Source organism: Nycticebus coucang, chromosome 4 (genome assembly GCF_027406575.1).
Source record: "Nycticebus coucang isolate mNycCou1 chromosome 4, mNycCou1.pri, whole genome shotgun sequence".
Taxonomy (NCBI): Eukaryota; Metazoa; Chordata; class Mammalia; order Primates; family Lorisidae; genus Nycticebus; species Nycticebus coucang.
The window spans coordinates 35,325,832-35,344,230 of NC_069783.1; the positions used below are offsets into that span (position 1 = coordinate 35,325,832).

Consider the following 18,399-nt stretch of genomic DNA (forward strand, 5'->3'; position numbering starts at 1 on the left):
TCTGGACTGAACTAATCCTCCCACCTTGGCTTTCTAAGGAGCTGGTCCTACAGTCACATGCCCTCATCCACCTAAAACATTATCTGTTTTTAAGTTTAGTTTTAGTTTTAAGTTTAGTTCTGATTTTTAAAACAGAACCAAACAAATCAAACAAACAGAATTAAGCAAAACTATATTCATGAACCTTTAACTGTTATGCAGCTGGTGAGACAGAAAAGCAAGATCACAGGAACATATGTGGAGAGTATGGAAAGACGAAAGTGAGGGATGGAAGAATTGCTCATGTGAAGAATGGGGGTTAATAAGAAAAAAGGGAGTCAAAAGATCAGTGCATGAAATAAAAACATGAAAATTATGGTGGAATACTAAAGATCATTTTAAAATGAGGAAATACAGAAGAAAGCAAGATTAATAAAGAAGCTCAGAGACTAATACTATACTGGAGAATAAGAAGAATTTTTATTTTTTTTTTTTGGTTGCAGTTTGGCCGGGGCCGGGTTTGAACCCTCTACCCTCGGTATATGGGGCCGGCGCCTTACCGACTGAGCCACAGGCGCCGCCTGAGAAGAATTTTTTAAACTGTCATCGTTATGACTTACTGAAGCATTTGCTGAAAAGTCACTTTCAGGTGATGATTCAGAAGCACTAGAAGAAAAGGGCACAAATCTTAGTTTATCAATTCTATTTTTATTACTACTTTCTCTAAATCTTCCTTAACCATTAAATGTTTTCATAAAAATTGCTCTTTTGAGGCTACAATTTGAATCATTAAATGTCATAGTTGTTTGTTGACACTTACCACATGCTATTGTCAAAAGATGCGCTTCCAAAGTTACTCGGAGAAGTAAAAGAATCAGAGAATGCTGAATCAGATTTCTGAAAGAAAGAGCAGCCCTTCGTAACTAAATTACTTCTCCCAGTCTCTGTGTACTATCACATTTATGTCCCCACATTTGCCAAGACTACAACCATAATTACATTTTTTTTTTTTTGCAGTTTTTGGCTGGGGCTGGGTTTGAACCCTCTACCTCTGGTATATAGAGCCCTACTCCTTTGAGCCACATTTTTTTGTGGATGACTTATCTGCATTTAAAAACACCCTGAGTTGCCAACAGAACTTTTATCCCACTGGGGCCTCATGGCTCTGTGACTTATGATGGTTCATTGGTGTGACACAGAACAGAGGCGTCATTTTGCTACATGACTATCCGGCTGCCTCAGCATTATGCAAACATAGTCTAACCTCAAATCAACTTCACATGGAATTTCTTTTTGTTTTGTTTTTTTGTAGAGACCGAGTTTCACTTTATGGCCCTAGGTAGAGTGCCATGGCATCACACAGCTCACAGCAACCTCCAACTCCTGGGCTTAAGTGATTCTCTTGCCTCAGCCTCCCAAGTAGCTGGGACTACAGGCGCCCACCACAACGCCCGGCTATTTTTTTGTTGCAGTTTGGCCGGGGCCGGGTTTGAACCCGCCACCCTCGGTATATGGGGTCGGCACCCTACCAACTGAGGCACAGGTGCCGCCCAACTTCACATGGAATTTTAAAATATAAAAATTAAATCCAAAAGCCATACATACCATAGAGCTTCTTTCTGGGTATATCTGAAGATAAGCAAGTTTAGCAGCCAATTGTTTTGCCTCTTGTTTAGTAGAACCTTTACCGATATCATATTCTTTCTGCCCAATTTTGCATTTACAATGAAATCTAGGAGAAATGAGTGAGCACTTATGCAAATATGAAAAATAAAGTAAGTTCTAATTTATGATTTAAACAAAATGACATATTAACCAAGAAATTAAGACAACAGTAATTTATTAGGTAGATTCATATTTCATATCTTTTGTATATTAAACCTTCAGTAAGATGGCTAAGCAATTTGTCTGAATAACTGGGATTAGCTGATGTCTAACTCTTTGCTGCTTTGCTGAAATACCTGACACCAAGGCATGAAATGTGATTTTTAAAAATTCCATAGAGATCAAAAGATACGGAAGTAGGGAAGGAAGAAGGAGACCCAGCGAATTTTTCAGAGATGCTCAAATGGGAAAGAAAGGGCCAGTAGAGAAAGTGGGGCTTCTACAGCGGAAGCTATTAGGTTATAATCTTACGGCCTTTGTAGGAGATTAGTATGGCACAGATTTTGCTCTAACCTCAGCATTTTATGCCACTTGCTATGTGCACAAAACTTAAGAAAATCCCAACAGTGCATATGGCCCAGATTGAAGCCCAGATTCTCCTTATATTAGATGTAAGAACATTTGTGGTTAGGCGAGGATACCTAGACAATTATATAAGAACTATTTTTAGGGGTAAAGCAATAGACACTATAATTTATATCATGGAATTACTACATATTATTGCAAGATTATTCCAGTATTTTTATTTCTTTTACTTTGTGTTTCAGTTGAAGGCACAGAGAGAGACAGATCCAACCAGAGTAAATCTTCCCTGGTGGGCCCTGAATCAAGGGGTTGTGCTGAGCAACGAGGTCACTGTGGCAGCACTTGTCTTGTTCAGCAACCCCAAAGAGACCTCTTCTCTCTTTAAGGTATCTAATGTTAGAGTGCTTAATTCAAAAGGAACCAAAAAGGTGATCTACAGAAAAATAAAATTAAAATAGAATCTTAATTGTGGAGGTTGACCCACAGAATTCACTTTTGATCATTTCATTCCAACGAACACTGTCACATCTTTCTCTTCCTGGTTCTGGGCCAAAAGCCATCAGAGTAGAAAGTAAATGGCTGAGTCACCTCACAGGAAAGCATACCAAATGGAACTGTTTGCCATTTTGGTTATCTTTTCTTCACCCAGGTCACCGGTTAGTTGTAGTTAAGAACAAGCTCCCTCATACTCATTTGCTTTCTGCTTTTTCCAGTTCCACTCTCTTCTTTAGCCTCAATTCCACACATCTCAGTTCACTGGTGATGTTCTCAGCAATTCTCAAGCTCTAGTTCATCTGCCTCCCTCATCAGGTTCCTCAAATCCTGGTCTCTTCACAGTCTAGGGCTGGAAGGCATTCCTTCTGATACATGGTATTTGTCTATTTAATAAAAAATGAGGGACAAATGCCTGAACAAACAGCTCCCTGATCTAACAATGGTGGGGAGTCATTCTGCACTTGTGCCACAAAGGTTGTTACACTGTAACCGCCATCGTGACCTTAGTGAGGGGACCTCCACATCCTTCAAGCAGTGGCACCCTGCACTCTCTCAGGTGGCCCAAGACTGAACCATCTAGAATAGACCTTAGAGATAAAGGATTACCTGAACCTGGTCAATCACGGTAGATGGATCTCATTGCTGCAGCAATTAAGCATTTTAATTACAAAATTATAAGTCCCCATTTGTTTGTGAATCATACAAAACCTTCCATACAGAATGCATAAGGAGAAATATTTCCAGCAAATTAAAGAAGCATGGACTTATTTATAAAAATAAGTCCATTTTATTGTTAGATACAATAAAACAGAAGAAAGAGTTGAGCTACATCCTACCTTGTGGGCTCAGGCTCCATTGATTCACATTGTTCATAATTTACAGTTAATTTTTTCTTCTGGGCATACCTATTAACAAGGCCTATGTAATTCCCAAGGGATGATCCTTCTGAAGTATCTGTACTTGTCAATGATAAAAGACTAACACTCTACAGAGAAAAACAATTAGATAAATGACAGCAAAATTTACAATTTATAAAAAAAACAATTAGATAAATGACAGCAAAAATTTAACTTTTTAATTTTTATTTTTGTAATAAAATTGTAAAAAAGCCTCTGGCAGGTCCTTCAGAAAGTATTCCAGAAGAAGGTATTGTCATCATAGGATGACACATGACAGATCCATGTGTTATTACCCCTGAAGACCTTCCAGTGGGACAAGATAGGGAGGTGGAAGACAGGGACATTTATGGTCCTGACCCTCTGGAGATCTAGGCTAGTGCATGTACTTGTATCTTAGTTTTTAGCAAAGAAGTTTAAAAAGTAAAAAGAAATAAAAAATGTAAAATAGATATAAGCTTACACAATAAGGATATAAAGGAAATATTTTTTGTAGAGCTCTCCAATGTGTCTGTGTATTAAGCTAAGTGTTACTGCAAAAGAGTTAAAATGTTAAAAAAAATTTTAATGTTAATGAAGTAATAAAGTTACAGTAAGCTAAGGTTAATTTTTTATTGAAGAAAGAAAATGTTTTTTATAAATTTAGTGTGCCCCAGTGTACAGTGTAAAGTCTATAGAGTGTGCAGTAAGGTCCCAGGCCTTCCCATCCACTCACTGCTCACTCACTGACTCTCGCAGAGCAGCTTCCAGTCCTGCAATCCTCATGCCTGGTATATGCCCCATATAGGTACTATTTCTCTCTTTTTTTTTTTTTTGCAGTTTTTGTTCAGGGCTGGGTTTGAACCCACCACCTCTGGTATAAGGGGCCAGCGCCCTACTCTTTGAGCCACAGGTGCCGCCCTAGGTACTATTTCATATTATGTTTTTACTGTCATTTTCTATGTTTAGACATATTTAGATACACAAGTTATTATAATTACCACTGTGTTATCACGTCCCACAGTATTCAGTACAGTAACAAGCTGTACAAATTTGTATGCAGTACAGCCTAGGTGTGTAGTAGGCTATCTAGGGTTGTGTACACTCCATGATGTTCGGACAATGACAAAATTGCCTTACAACACATTTCTCAAAACATATCCCAGTCTTTAAGCAATGCGTGACTATATATAGGAGGATATACATAGGTTATAGCCAAATAATATGCCATTTTGCACAATGGACTTGAGCTCAGAGGATTTTGGTATCTGAAAGGATCCCGCAACCAATTCCCCATAGATGATTTTACAGAATGTTCTCTATAATTACTTTCATCTTTTTCTTTTTTCTAAATTTCAAAGTATTAAGGGGGTATACCAATGTTTCTGGTTACATGGATCACTTTTGCAATGCAAAGTGTGCCCATCACCCAAACACTGTTCATTGTATCCATTAGGTAGATTTTTGCCTTTTCTCCACCATTTTTCCTTTTCTACTATAGTTAGGTGCAGAAGAGTCCTCCCAGAACCTGTCAGCTCATTATTTCTTACTAAATATTTCTCACTTTTCCATACTTATTCAACTTTAGAGTATTTATCTGCTGACACTTTAAATAAGTATTATGAAGCTTTGCCCATTATTTCCTATGTGTTCCTCTCATTCAGGGTTCTACAGAAATAAAGACAGGGAAAAAAGATTGAAATACACTCTTGTATGTAAAGAAATATAAAATAAAATAAATAAATAATTAAAAGAGAAACATGAAATAGATTTGTGATTTTTTTTTTTTAACTGAAGATAAAGGCAACCACTCACCTTGTTTTCCCTATTAAGTATCTCAACAGCTAATCTGGCAGCAGCTTTTTTCGCTTCCTTCTTTGTTTTACCTTGGGCTTCTGGAAATTCTCTCTCATTTATTATAACTCGAAATGTAAACCTGATTACAAAGAGAATATTCACAAAATTGTATATAACTCATGCACCATCTAAAGACAAGTGCTCTAATCACCACTTCTTCGTATGGCTACCTTTGAGGATTGGAAATTGTTCACTATGTTCAAATGTAATTTAAGCACTCACCCAACATATCTTCTCAAAGCACAGAAAGGTTTCCACCTCTTTTTTCCTCTGGAATCATCTGGGGCTACCACTTTATGCCAAAAGGACTCTCACAGAATTTTTTGACAACTTTGCTATAGGGCTAAAGTATTGACCTCAAAATTGTGCCCTTGGGCTAAACTACTGCCATCAAAATTGTCTCCTAGCAGGGCCATATCCCCTTTTTAGTTTTATTTATTTTTTTTTCATATCCCCTTTTTAAAAAATTTCAGAATATTACATGAGTACAAATGTTGTGGTTATATGAATTGCTTTTACACAGCTGAGTCAAAGGTACAAGTGTGCCCCCCACATGGATAGTGTGCATTGTACCTGTTAGGTCTGAATTTGCCCCTCTCCTCCCGCTCCTTCCACTTACTTATTTTCCATTGAGCTTTATCATCAAATGTACATGTGCGTGTTGATAAATTATTTCCAGTTTAATAGTGAGTATATATAGCACGGATGCAGGGAGGAAGGAACTAGTACACTGTCAGTGGGACTGAAAACGAATACAACCTCTATGGGAAGTAGCATGAAGATTCTTCGAAGAATTAAAAGTAGACCTACTGCCGGGCGCAGTGGCTCACGCCTTAATCCTAGCTCTGTGGGAGGCTGAGGAGGGAGAATTACTTGAGCTAAGGAGTTCGAGACTTGCCTGAGCGAGAGTGAGACCCGGATTCCTAAAAAAATGGAAAAACCCAGCTGGGCGCTGGGGCAAGCGCCTGTAATCCCAGCGGCTTCTGGAGGCTGAGGCTGCGTGATGCCCACAGCCTGAGTCTGAGGTTGCAGTGAGCTATGACGCCATTGCACTCTGCTCAGGGCATAGGGTGGGACTCTGTCTCAAAAACAACAACAAAAAATAAATAAATAAAAATAAAAGTAGACCTACCTTTTGATCCAGCAATTCCACTATTGGGTATTTACCCAAAGGGGGAAAAAAAAGTTGTTTTATCAAAAAGATGCATGCAGTCAAATGTTTATTGCAGCACAATTCTCAATCACAAAAATGTGGAACCAAACCAAGTGCCCATCAATACATGAGTGGATTAATAAAATGTGGTATATGTATACCATGGCATACTACTCAGCCATAAAAAGTGGTAAACTAATACCTTTTGCAACAACCCAGATGGAACTGGAGACCATTCTTCTAAGTGAAGTTTTGCAACAATCCAAGAAGAAATACCATACCCTTTTTAGAGCAATTTACCTGAAATTATGGGCAGGTCCTGACTTACTCACTTCACGATACTCCAGCGCCAAATTCTCTTTCTGACTGTATTTATTAAGTTCTTCCATGAAGTAACCTGGTGTACTATCTGATGAAGGATCACCGGCCATTTCTTCTTCCAGTAACCTACAGTAGAAGAGATACAAGTATTTGAATGAATGATACTCACAGAACATTTTTAATCTGATTTTTCCCAGTCTTGTTTAGGAGACAAAAGGGGATGGGAGGAGACTCTCCTTTATATAACTCATTTCAGCCCCAGAGAAATTCAGAGACTTTTTTTCAAAACCAATCTTCTTCTCTCATGGATTGCATAATAAAGCTGACGTCTCCCCGAATTTCCTCCTTTCAAAACTTTACTGGCCAGTGAAAGAATGGGACCCTTCTCCTTAACTCTGCTCTCTGCTTTCACCGAGTGTCAAGTACAAATTTGACCACCTGCTTGAGAAGGTAAAAAGGTTGCGAGAGTACAATTAGAATTTTTTACGGTAAGAAGAAAAAGATTTGGAGTAAACATAAGTGAAACTTATGAATCAATGAAGGATTTAGCAATATAGAAATAGGTTCTCCCGTGAAATGCCAAAAATCCTCCCCACCCCCGAAATTTGCAGAAATCAATTTTAGGATAATTTAAACCATGGGTAAATTAAGACCACAGTTCACAGATCTCACTGGACTAAGACAGTGTCAATAATTTAAATTACAAACAAAATTTAGAGGACATAAAATCTAAATGTAAGGGTCCAACTATATAACTTTTTGCAGAAAACATAAAAATCTTCATGACTTTGAATTTAGAGATAAAATCGTAGATATGCAAGCAACAAAAAGAAAACATAGATAAATTAAGCTTCCTCAAAATTAAAAACTTTTATATATCAAATGATACTCCGGACTGGGTGCAGTGGCACATACCTATAATCCCAGTACTTAGGGAGGCTGAGGAAGGAAGGTGGCTTGAAGCCAGGAGTTGGAAACCAGCCTTGGCAACACAGTGAGACCTCATTTCTACCAAAGGGAAAAAAAAAATTAGTTGGGGGTGGTCGTGTACACTTGCAGTCTCATTTACTCAGGAAGATCACTTGAGACCAGAAGTTGGAGTCTGCAGTGAGCTACAATCACACATTCCAGCCATGGGCTGAGACAACCCATCTCTAAAAAAATAAAAATAAAATAATTACAATAACAAAAAAAGGACACTATGAAGAAAATAAAAAGTGTACTATCTGTAAATCATATATCTGATAAGGATTCTGATAGTATTCAGACTATATAAAGAACTACAACTCAAGAACAAAAAGACAAACAGCCAATTAAAAAATAGGCAAGGTACTTGAACAGACATTTCTCCAAAGAAGGTATACAAATGGCCAACAAGCCCAGGAAAAGAGGCTCAACATCATTAGTACGTCATTAGTCATTTGCAGAAATGTGGATCAAAACCACAACTACATTCCATTTCACACCCAGTAGGATGGCAGTAATAATAATAATAAGAAAATAGCCGGACACAGTGGCTCACGCCTATAATCCCAGCACATGAGGCTGAGGTGAGTGGATTGCCTGAGCTCACAGGTTCGACACCAGCCTGAGCCAGAGCAAGACCCTATCTCTAAAAAAAATAGCTAAGCATTGTGGCAGGTGCCTGTAGTCCCAACTACTTGGGAGGCTGAGGCAAGAGAATCGCTTGAGCCCGAGTTTGAAGTTGCTGTGAGCTATGATGCCACAGTACTTTACTAAGGTCAACAAAGTGAGACTCTTGTGTCAAAAAAAAGAAAAGGAAAGAAAGAAAAGAAAGAAGAAAAGGCTCAGTGCCTGTAGCACAGTGGTTATGGCGCCAGCCACATACACCAAAGGTGGTGGGTTCGAACCTGGCCTGGGCCAGCTCAACAATAACGACAACTGCAACAAAAAATAGCCAGGCATTGTGGAGAGCACCTGTAGTCCCAGCTTTTTGGGAGATTGAGGCAAGAGAATCGCTGAAGGCCAGAAGTTGGAGGTTGCTGTGAGCTGTGACACCACAGCACTCTACCAAGGGTGACATAGTGAGACTCTGTCTCAAAAAAAAAGAAAAAAAAGAAAGAGAAAAAAGAAAAGAAAAGAAAAGTGCTATTAAATTTCAGCATTCTTCTTTTAACTTTTCCAACATTTCCTTCAGCATTTGCTTTGAATTCAGCCAGTTATTCTCTGATGTGAAAGGGCGGTCACTTGTATCTGCAAATGACTGATTTGCTGTTTTAGGTCAGCATTTTCATTTTTTTTCTTTCTCTGCATTTTCAATAGTCACAATTTGTTGTTGAAGTTTTAACCTCATACTCTGAAGTTCCCTCTGGCCAACTCTTCTGCCGTCTGTGAAGCCCGCAATTTCTCTTCACACCCATCCTTTTCCAATTGCTTCAAGACATCACGTTGCACTTGCATTTTCTCTAAATCTCTGTTCATCACAAAAGGCTACCTTTTCTAAAAACTGCACATAATTACACAATTTACCAAAGAACTTAATATTTTTCTATCCTAAAAATAAGAAAAGTGTGTGTGAGGATGTGGAGAAATTAGAACCCTCATGTATTGCTGATGGGAATGTAAAACAAGGCAGCTGCTGGGGGAAACAGGTTGGTCCTTCCTCCAAAAGTTAAACTTAGAATTACCATAAAATCCAGCAATTCCAATATTAGATATTTCCAAGAATTGAAAACCAGATTTTCAAACAAATACGTATACAGGAATATTCATAACAGTACTGCTCACAATAGCCAAAAAGTGGAAACAAACCAAGCGTCTATCCACCGATGAATGGTTAAGGAAATGTGGTGTATCCACACTGATGGAATATTATTCAGGCAAAATAAGAGATGAAGTAAAAAAAAAAAAAAAGAGATGAATTACTTAGACCTGCAATAACATTATGCTAAATGAAAAAAGCCAGACATAAAAGATCATAAAATATTGTATGATTCCATGTAGAATAGGTAAATCCAGAGACAGAAACCAGACCCTATTAAACTTACTTTATTTATTGCTGGAAAGCTCTTTTGATTTTCCTTCTTCCAGGCCCACTCTTTCTTTTTTTTATTAAATCGTAGCTGTGTACATTAATGTGATCATGGGGCACCATACACAGTCTGTCCCCTTTAATAATAACTTCCCACTTCTTCCTCTTTTCAGTTCCTGCTACTTTCTGTCTCTATAATTTGCCTATCATACGAGGTGTTTCATATAAGAGAATCATACACTTACATACCCTGGATAAACAAAGCTTCTCCATTGCTAAATCTAATAGGTAGTTCTAAGTCCTTGTCTACCAGCATCTGATATGGCTGTTCATCTCTTTTCCCTCTGCCCCCTTTCTTAGCTTGGACTTGAGACACCCATTCTCATTGTTCTCTTCCTTTCTCAAAAGCTGCTTCTTTTTTTTTTTTTTTTTTTTTTAATTTGGCCGGGGCTGGGTTTGAACCCACCACCTCCGGCATATGGGACCGGCGCCCATACCCGCTGAGCCACAGGCGCCGCCCCAAGCTGCTTCTTTTCTGCTTCCTCTTCATCTTCCTTTCTTCTAGTATTGTAGTGTCCCAGGGTCCAGGCCTTAGACCTGCTCTTCTCTGCTCACACTTACTCCTCTGGTGACCACCTCCAGATTTGTGGCTTTAAATTCCACCCATACAGTGGTCACTCTCAAAAGTATACCTTCACCACTGACTCTGTCTTGAACCCCGACTGCCTCTGTCCAACCCCCTTCCCTACTAAAACGCTCTTGGTTGTACCCCTTTTCACTGCCTGTGCCTGGTCACCCCCTGCTTCCTACAGATACCAGTTCAAAATCCCAGATACTCTTTAATTGGCTCTTTCACAATTATTGTCCTTTTTATTACAATTGTTTATTTCACTGTCTGTTTTCCAAAATAAACTATGAATTACAAGAGTGAAGGGACCCGGCTTACAAGAGGTATCTAATGATGAATGAATACCAAAATATCCCTCCAAGAGTTGTCACCTGCTTTTTCTCTAAGCTTGAGATGCAGTGTCTGCATCCTTTATCTACCAAGCAATCTCCATTCATATATTGGGACCAGCACAGCCTTCTTTCATGCCCTAGGGGCAGCTAGTACCCAGCATGGGCTGCCACTCTACCTTGCCAGGCCTCATCACAGCCCTCACTGCTTTTTAAACTAATCAGTGAGCCCTTTGGGGAGCAAGTTCTATGTCTTACTCATCACTTAAAAGAAATCACCATCACAATCACTAACAAATGGTATTTGTCCATCTTATTCATCCCCATAGACTACTCTGTCTGTGTCTCCATTTCCTTTAGGCCCCTTGTAGGCTGAACCCCCTTGCAGGTCACACACCGTACTTCACACAAACATGCATTCAACCCTGGGGACTGAGCCCCCTGCAGGTCACACACGGTACTTCACACAAACATGCATTCAACCCTGTGGGCTGAACCCCCTGCAGGTCACACACTGTACTTCACACAAACATGCATTCAACCCTGAGGGCTGAGCCCCCTGCAGGTCACACACCGTACTTCACACAAACATGCATTCAACCCTGGGGGCTGAGCCCCCTGCAGGTCACACACCGTACTTCACACAAACATGCATTCAACCCTGGGGGCTGAGCCCCCTGCAGGTCACACACCATACTTCACACAAACATGCATTCAACCCTGGGGGCTGAGCCCCCTGCAGGTCACACACGGTACTTCACACAAACATGCATTCAACCCTGTGGGCTGAACCCCCTGCAGGTCACACACCGTACTTCACACAAACATGCATTCAACCCTGGGGGCTGAGCCCCCTGCAGGTCACACACTGTACTTCACACAAACATGCATTCAACCAGTACCTATTTTATAAATGAATAAATGATCTTCACGCCAAATAAGCAAACTGAAGAACAGGAGCATAATATGCCCAAGAGTCTACATTCTGTTTTTTGTTTTTTGAGACAGTCTCAAGCTGTTGCCCTGAATAGAGTGCCCTGGCATCATAGCTCACAACAAGCTCAAACTCTGGGCTTAAGTGATTCTCTTGCCTCAACCTCCCAAGTAGCTGGGACTACAGCCATCTGCCACAACACCCGGATATTTTTCTGCTGCAGTTGTCATTGTTGCTTTAGCTGGCCCAGGTCGGATTTGAACGCTCCAGTCTCAGTGTATGTGGCTGGCGCCCTACCACTGAGCTATGGGTGCCAACATGAGTTTACATTCTTAAAGAACAGCAGAGAGCATGTCTCTTAGCTTCCATCTGGCAAGGCATTTTAGGACTAAAGAAAACATGAAAACTTCCAATAGGAAGACTCATTATTCCAGAATTCAAAAGAGAACTTAGGAATTACCATTCATTGGACAAAAAATTAGTAAACACCTGTTATATACCAGGTGCTGATGAATGAAACCCTGCTACTGTGAACTTCCTAGGGGAAGAACTCATCCCCAACAGAAAAGGTCACAAGGTGGTAAGAACTATGCTGAAAACTCAAGTGGCGTAAGGAGGACGACGAGGGCAGAGCAGGGTTTCTGTGTTTGCAGGTTGTTGGGGGAGGATGCTCTGGGAAGCTGGCATTGGAAGAAGTGCAGGATACAGTGAGGGATGTGCCCAAGCAGGTGTCTGGGAAAGAGCTTTCCAGGAAGAAGAAAGGGCAAAGGCCTAGGGATTGGAGCAGTCCTGATTGTGCCCTGGGGACAGCAAGGAAGCCGCTGTCTAGGGGCCTTGCCTGGCCCCAAAAAACACTTTTAGAATTCTGATGAGATAGGAAGATCTGGGGAGTGTCTGGTTCTGACTTAAAGGAACCACAAGGCCGCTGAAGGATGGAGAAGATTTAATGGGGTGGCGCTGTGGAGTAGGGGCCAGAGTGGGGCCAGAAGCTGAGGCTGGGCAACTGGGACGCTACTGCAACCCTGAAGGCAAGAGATTTTTTTACCAGAGACTATTTAGGCAATCTATGGGTATTTCAGGCCTACGTCTTCGTCTGTCTGTAGAGCCATGGAACGATACATTTTCACCTAGAACCCCCCCCCAACCAATCCCCCCCTCCCCCCCCCCCTCCGCTGCAAGGGAACTAATTTTTACCTGCACTGATAAAAATTCTTCCTAGGAAGAAAATGGCTTTCAGTTCCCAGCGCGCTTCTCGACCCTTTCCCGAGATCCGGGACTGATCGGGGACTAGCGCGGTGGCTGCGGGCTGACCCGGGACTAGCGATCTGCGTCCACTGCGTCCACGTCGTCCCGCGCTCTCTGGGCGCGCGGAGGCCGACGCAGGGCAGGCCGCTCGCTCTTGGTTTCGTTTTCCCGGCGGACTCCGCCTTCTCCTCCCGCCACCCAGCTCTGCCGGCACAAGCGCGCAACTGCCCCGGAGCGAGCGCGGGGCGCGTCCTACGGCGCCGGCGCGGGGCCCTGCAGCGCCGCGCTCCCGGGACAGTCACGACCCCCTGCGGGGAAGGGCCGGCCGGAAGGACAGGACCCTGTCGCCTCGCTGTGATCCCATTTTACTCTTCAACCCAAACATTTGGGGTGGGGGGCTGGGCGGGTGGATATTAACGGCTGCATTTGACAATAGGAGAAACTGAGTAAATGCACTCGCCTGGGCCCTGCCGGAACTCCCTCGGTTCCTCACTGCTGCCCGCCAGTCAGCAAAGCTGGTGAGGAGAGGCGTGGTAGGCGCGCGGGGGGCATAATCGCCCTTCAGTGCTTTCTCATCCATCCATTTATTGGCAGAAACTTGCCTGCTGCTGTACCAAGAAGCACCTGTGGGCGAGTCCTGTGGTTAAGGCGAGACACTGGCTTCCTACAGGACCTGTGGGGTTTCCTACCAAAGTCCAACCCAAGCAGCCCTCTATTTATAATAAATTCTTAGTCCTGATGGTTTGTAACTCACTCCTAGAGCCACAGTGGCTGATTGGCACAGAGCCTGAAGAGTGCTGAGGGTTTACCTTGCCTCACACACTGTCCAGTGTGTATATCCGCACAGCAACCCTGGGAGGTAGGTGCCACTACTAACACCATTCGCTGGATGAGAAAACTGAGGTAACACAGCTAAGTAAGCAGTGGAGGTAAATTAGAACCAGGAGCCTGTCCTCTCAACATCTTAGCTGGGGTGAGGGAGGAAGACTGTCCCTAGATGGACCTCAAACACACATTAATCCTTGGGCCCTGGGTATGCACCCTGCCTCTTTTCTACATTCCTGTATTGCACAGTGTCCCCAGCTGAAATATACACTTTCCTTGTAGCTCAGGTCTGGGACATAGTTTAAGTTCCCCAAATGTGAAGCAGTGGTGGGAGGTTTAGAAGGTAGAGCCATCTTTCTGTGGCATTTCCAGGTGATAAAAAAGCTGTGACAGTGGAGGTCTTTGGAAGAGTCCAGTTGTCAGCTTCATGGCTGTGGATGGCTGTGGCAGCAGCAATGGCATTAAGAGGGTAAGTTTTCTGAATTTTTGAGCCTTTGAACTGCCCAGAAGAGCATCAGAAAAGAAAAATTACAAACATAAGCATGACCAGAGGCTTTTTTTTTTTTTTGCAGTTTTTGGCCAGGGCTGGATTTGAACCTGCCACCTTTGGCATATGGGGCCAGCACCCTACTCCTTTGAGCCATAGGCGCCACCCAAGTATGATCAGAGGATGAAGCTTTTATGACTGTCCACAAACAACCTCTTATTTCATGTAAAAAAATCAGGTGTGAAATCTGATGCTGCAGGTAGCAGAATTACAATATAAATTTAATTTGCAGCCTTTTCGGATTTCTACCGTGAACACTGAGGGCATTGATTGGGAAAGAGGGAAGCCCTTGAATGAATCCAAGTACCACTGGCCTCCCAAATTCTGTTGCAGGTCCACAGACTTTCCACTGTTGTCTGATAAGGCTGGTATACCCTACCTTGCAAGGAGGTGCTGCCTGCCCAGATGCCCCATCCCTACCTCATGTCTTCACTCGTAGCACTAGAATCAGATGTTAATGTATGGACAAGATCTGACTGAGACCCGGACAAGTGGGTGGGCCCTGCACTCCTGAGGGCTTCCACTGTGCTGCCACCTCCTTATTCATGCCTATCAATAAATCCTACTTCCTATCCACATAAAAAAAAAAGAGATCTGATTGAGAGGAGATGGTTTACACAACAAAGGAGTTGCAAGAATTCGCTAATTTTGTGTCAACAGAAACCCAGGAAATGTGCACGGAAGTGATTCTAAGATGACCTGAGGATGAAGAACCTCAGTGTGCTGGCTCCAGCAGCTGTAGCAGCTAAGCCGTTTGCTGATGGTTTACTATAACCTGAGCTCAGTGGTGGCCACATCAAATGAAATTGCAATGCCAAGGAATGCAAATGAAGAAATCAAAAATATTTAGGGAGTCAGGAAATTGGAGTAGATTAATCATACATAACCTATTCACTCACTCTCTAACCAGGGCCCCCAAGAAGAACCAAAGGCCCCTCGTTCAGCGGCTTCCCCAGAGTCAGTGGCTGATGATTTAGCTGGATGTTCAGAGATTTGGAAGGAATGAGATCTGACGGTGGGTGAAGGTCTAGGGAAAATGACGTTGATGAACCACTTGGAATGGACAGACTGTGAGCAAACTGGGTTCACTTGTGAATATTCACCAAAAGCACCCACTTCTGAGAAAGCTTATGAGAAACAGGTGAGCAAGAAGACTTATGACAGCCTTTTCCCAGCTACCCTAGTGCTCATTGAAACAACTAAAGAGACTAAGGTTGATCTGGCTGCTGAACACCTAAGGTGCCAATGGCAGAGACCCGCACTGGCCCCCACCGTAGAGTATCACAGTCCAAGGGAGACCAGCCCAGGGATTTGTCTCTATTTGGAGTGAAGCATTTACTCCATTTATTCTTTGGAGTAAACACTTACTCAATTGGCTTTTCCTTCCTGCAGACTTTCTGCCAATACATCTTTGTTGGACATTCTTCAGCTTCACTAAAGAACCCATTTTACAAAAAAATAAGTAAGGCAGTACACTGACTACCATGGGATTCAAAGGCTTTATTGTGAACATCATCACTACAAAGCAGCTGGCCTTGTGGGACAATGGGGTGGAGTGTTGATAGTCACAGCCCCAAGGAGACAGCAGGTAGCAAGTTGGAGCTACTGTCTTTCAGGAGAATACACTCTAAAGTAGGTTGCTGTGTCTTCCTGGTGAAAATATATGAGCCCAGCAAACAGAGTAGAAGGGAAAGGACTGTCTGCCACAATTAGACATAATTACACATGTGCAAAGTAAGTGCTTTCTAATTCCATGAACCTGGGCTCTGTTTCTACCAGGGGATAAATAATTCTTTGAAGAAGAACTTGAACTTGCATCTTGACTTTGCAAGGTCTTCATGCCATCAAGTCATCAAGAAAATAAGGGGGTTACCAAACTGTCCGGGGTGATTAATACTATTCACCAAGAAGAAATAATGTTGCAGCTACACACAAGTCAGGGAAGACCATGTCTTTAACATAGGGGTTTCTCTAGGGTCCATCATAGTAATTCCATGTCCAGTGATAAATGTTAATGGAAGTCCACCCATCTCCAACAGAGGCAGGACTGAGCCCTCCAGGTTTAAAGGTTTACATCACTTTACTAGCTGGAAAGTTTTCTGGGGGCAAAAGGAACATGGAAAAATGAAGGTATAAACACCACCAATTGCATAAAAAAGAATCATAAAAGCTATGTATGTTTTCTTCCCTGCTTTGTTTTTGTATGAATTAATGAATTTCTTTCAGTTACTTCTCCCTTTCCTCTTACATAACATTTGGTAGTGGTGGTTAATTTTATAAGGTAGCCTTTCGGTTTGAGTGTCTTCAGAGTGTGGGATTGTGACTAAATAGAAGAAGAACATGACATACTAATGAGTATGAAGACTTTGGAGAGAGGCTGAGCTAGTTTTCATTTGAAGGAGGGAATGGTTGAATTCGGTGGAATCTAGTTTTGTTATTTGCTTGATCCATTATTGATGAAAGGAATAGACTGTCCTTGATGTTATTTTTAACTTCTATTCTCACTCCTTCTTCATTCCTTTGTCTCTTGAATTAAAGCCACATTTTCCAGATTTCTATGGAATTAAGATTCTGAGTATAATTTTGGGTCTGCCATGTTGTCAGATTTGTAAAACGGAAGGGAGCATAACGCCATCCTTCTGTGGCAGGACAAGCTGACAAGCAAGTTTCTGTGCACAGGGACATTTCTGGAGCTGGACACCGGGTGCCCTTATAATTCTTCAAGAGTACAGGGCATCTGTGTTGGCAGCGGCAGGGTCCTGCATTTTGGATGGGAGCTGGTTACAACTCATTCCAGTCCAGGGAGACTGAATACCCACACATAACAAGTCTATGACTCAGATTTATAACTTACAGGTAGGCAGCAAGCTATAGAAGCTAGAATTCACTGTGAGCTGGTATCCTAAGGCTTAACAAAACTGCCAGAGCAGATGGAGTTTCACCTGTGTGTCCCCACTTGTACCCCAGAGATTCTAGAAAGTAACCCACCCTGGGTTTTACACCCCAAGGCCACACAGTGAGCTGAGTGGTAGGGAACACTCTGTATCTAAGGGGAAACTGGAACAGAGTCCAACTATTCCAGCCAGCTGCTCATTATCTCATGATGCTACCTTCCAAGCACATTCCACGGTTATTCTTGAGGACTACAAGTTTGAAAGGGGGGAAATGTGGTCAGTCCAAGACCCCTAGAACTGACCTGCATCGCTTCTGTGGTCTAAGCCACCATCATTTCTTACTGGTCTTCTGGCTTTCATCCTTCCCTCTTCTTCTCCTTTCTAGGGTCTACCCTCAAAACCAGCCATAACTACCATCAATGAAACTCAAACAATAAAAGAAAAAAATAAAAAACAGGAATAGTGATCCTGTGAGTCAGATCATGTCACTTCTCTGCAAAGGGCTTATAAGACTCTGCATGTCTAGGGTCCTGGGTGCCTCTCTGACCACTTCCCGGTTACTCTTTCCCTCCCTTATTCCCTTCTAACTGCACAGGCCTCCTTGCTGTCCTCAAGAATGCCAGGTACACTGCTGCCCCAGTGCCTTTGCTCTTGCTGTTCCTTTTGCCTGAAGTTTTCTTCTTTGGATACCTGCAGGGCACACAGGTCTTATTCAAATGTCACTTTCTCAGTGAGGCCCTCCGCTCCTATACTATTTAAGTTGCAGTCACTACTCTCACTCACCCTGTTGTCACTCCCCAACCCCTCATTCTATTCTATTTCCCCTCCTCTTTGTTATCTACAAATCCCTCAGTGGCAGCTTAATGTCACCTGATTCTTACTTGCTGTGAGAATCAGTTCTCAGTTCCTTCTTAGGTTTTGGGTATTGATGACTTTTTTTACTTTATTGGGAGCTGAACTGTGCATCTATAATAATTTTTAAGAATTTTCATCAAGCATTTCTTGGTTTTTCAAGGAGAGGGTTGTTAGTTTATCTAATCTACCATACTTCCAGAAATAGCAGTCCTATAACCTTTCTCAAAGAAATCTTATTTCATATTTCTGTGAATCATTCCATTCTTAATTGTACATACCT

General features: G+C 42.1%; 1 protein-coding gene across 1 annotated transcript in view; it reads right to left on the bottom strand.

Annotated features, from left to right (window-relative positions):
- Positions 1 to 13,239, bottom strand: part of EIF2AK2 (eukaryotic translation initiation factor 2 alpha kinase 2) — a 38,667-nt gene extending 25,428 nt beyond the window's left edge. Inside the window, exons 1-7 of the mRNA XM_053589803.1 lie at positions 12,948 to 13,239; positions 6,850 to 6,996; positions 5,355 to 5,475; positions 3,501 to 3,649; positions 1,585 to 1,711; positions 800 to 876; positions 600 to 645 (exon numbers count right to left, since the gene is read on the bottom strand). Coding sequence (XP_053445778.1) covers positions 600 to 645; positions 800 to 876; positions 1,585 to 1,711; positions 3,501 to 3,649; positions 5,355 to 5,475; positions 6,850 to 6,980 — 651 coding nt within the window. The 5' untranslated portion in view covers positions 6,981 to 6,996; positions 12,948 to 13,239. The remainder of the gene's footprint in view (positions 1 to 599; positions 646 to 799; positions 877 to 1,584; positions 1,712 to 3,500; positions 3,650 to 5,354; positions 5,476 to 6,849; positions 6,997 to 12,947) is intronic.
- Positions 13,240 to 18,399: the final 5,160 nt, after the last annotated feature.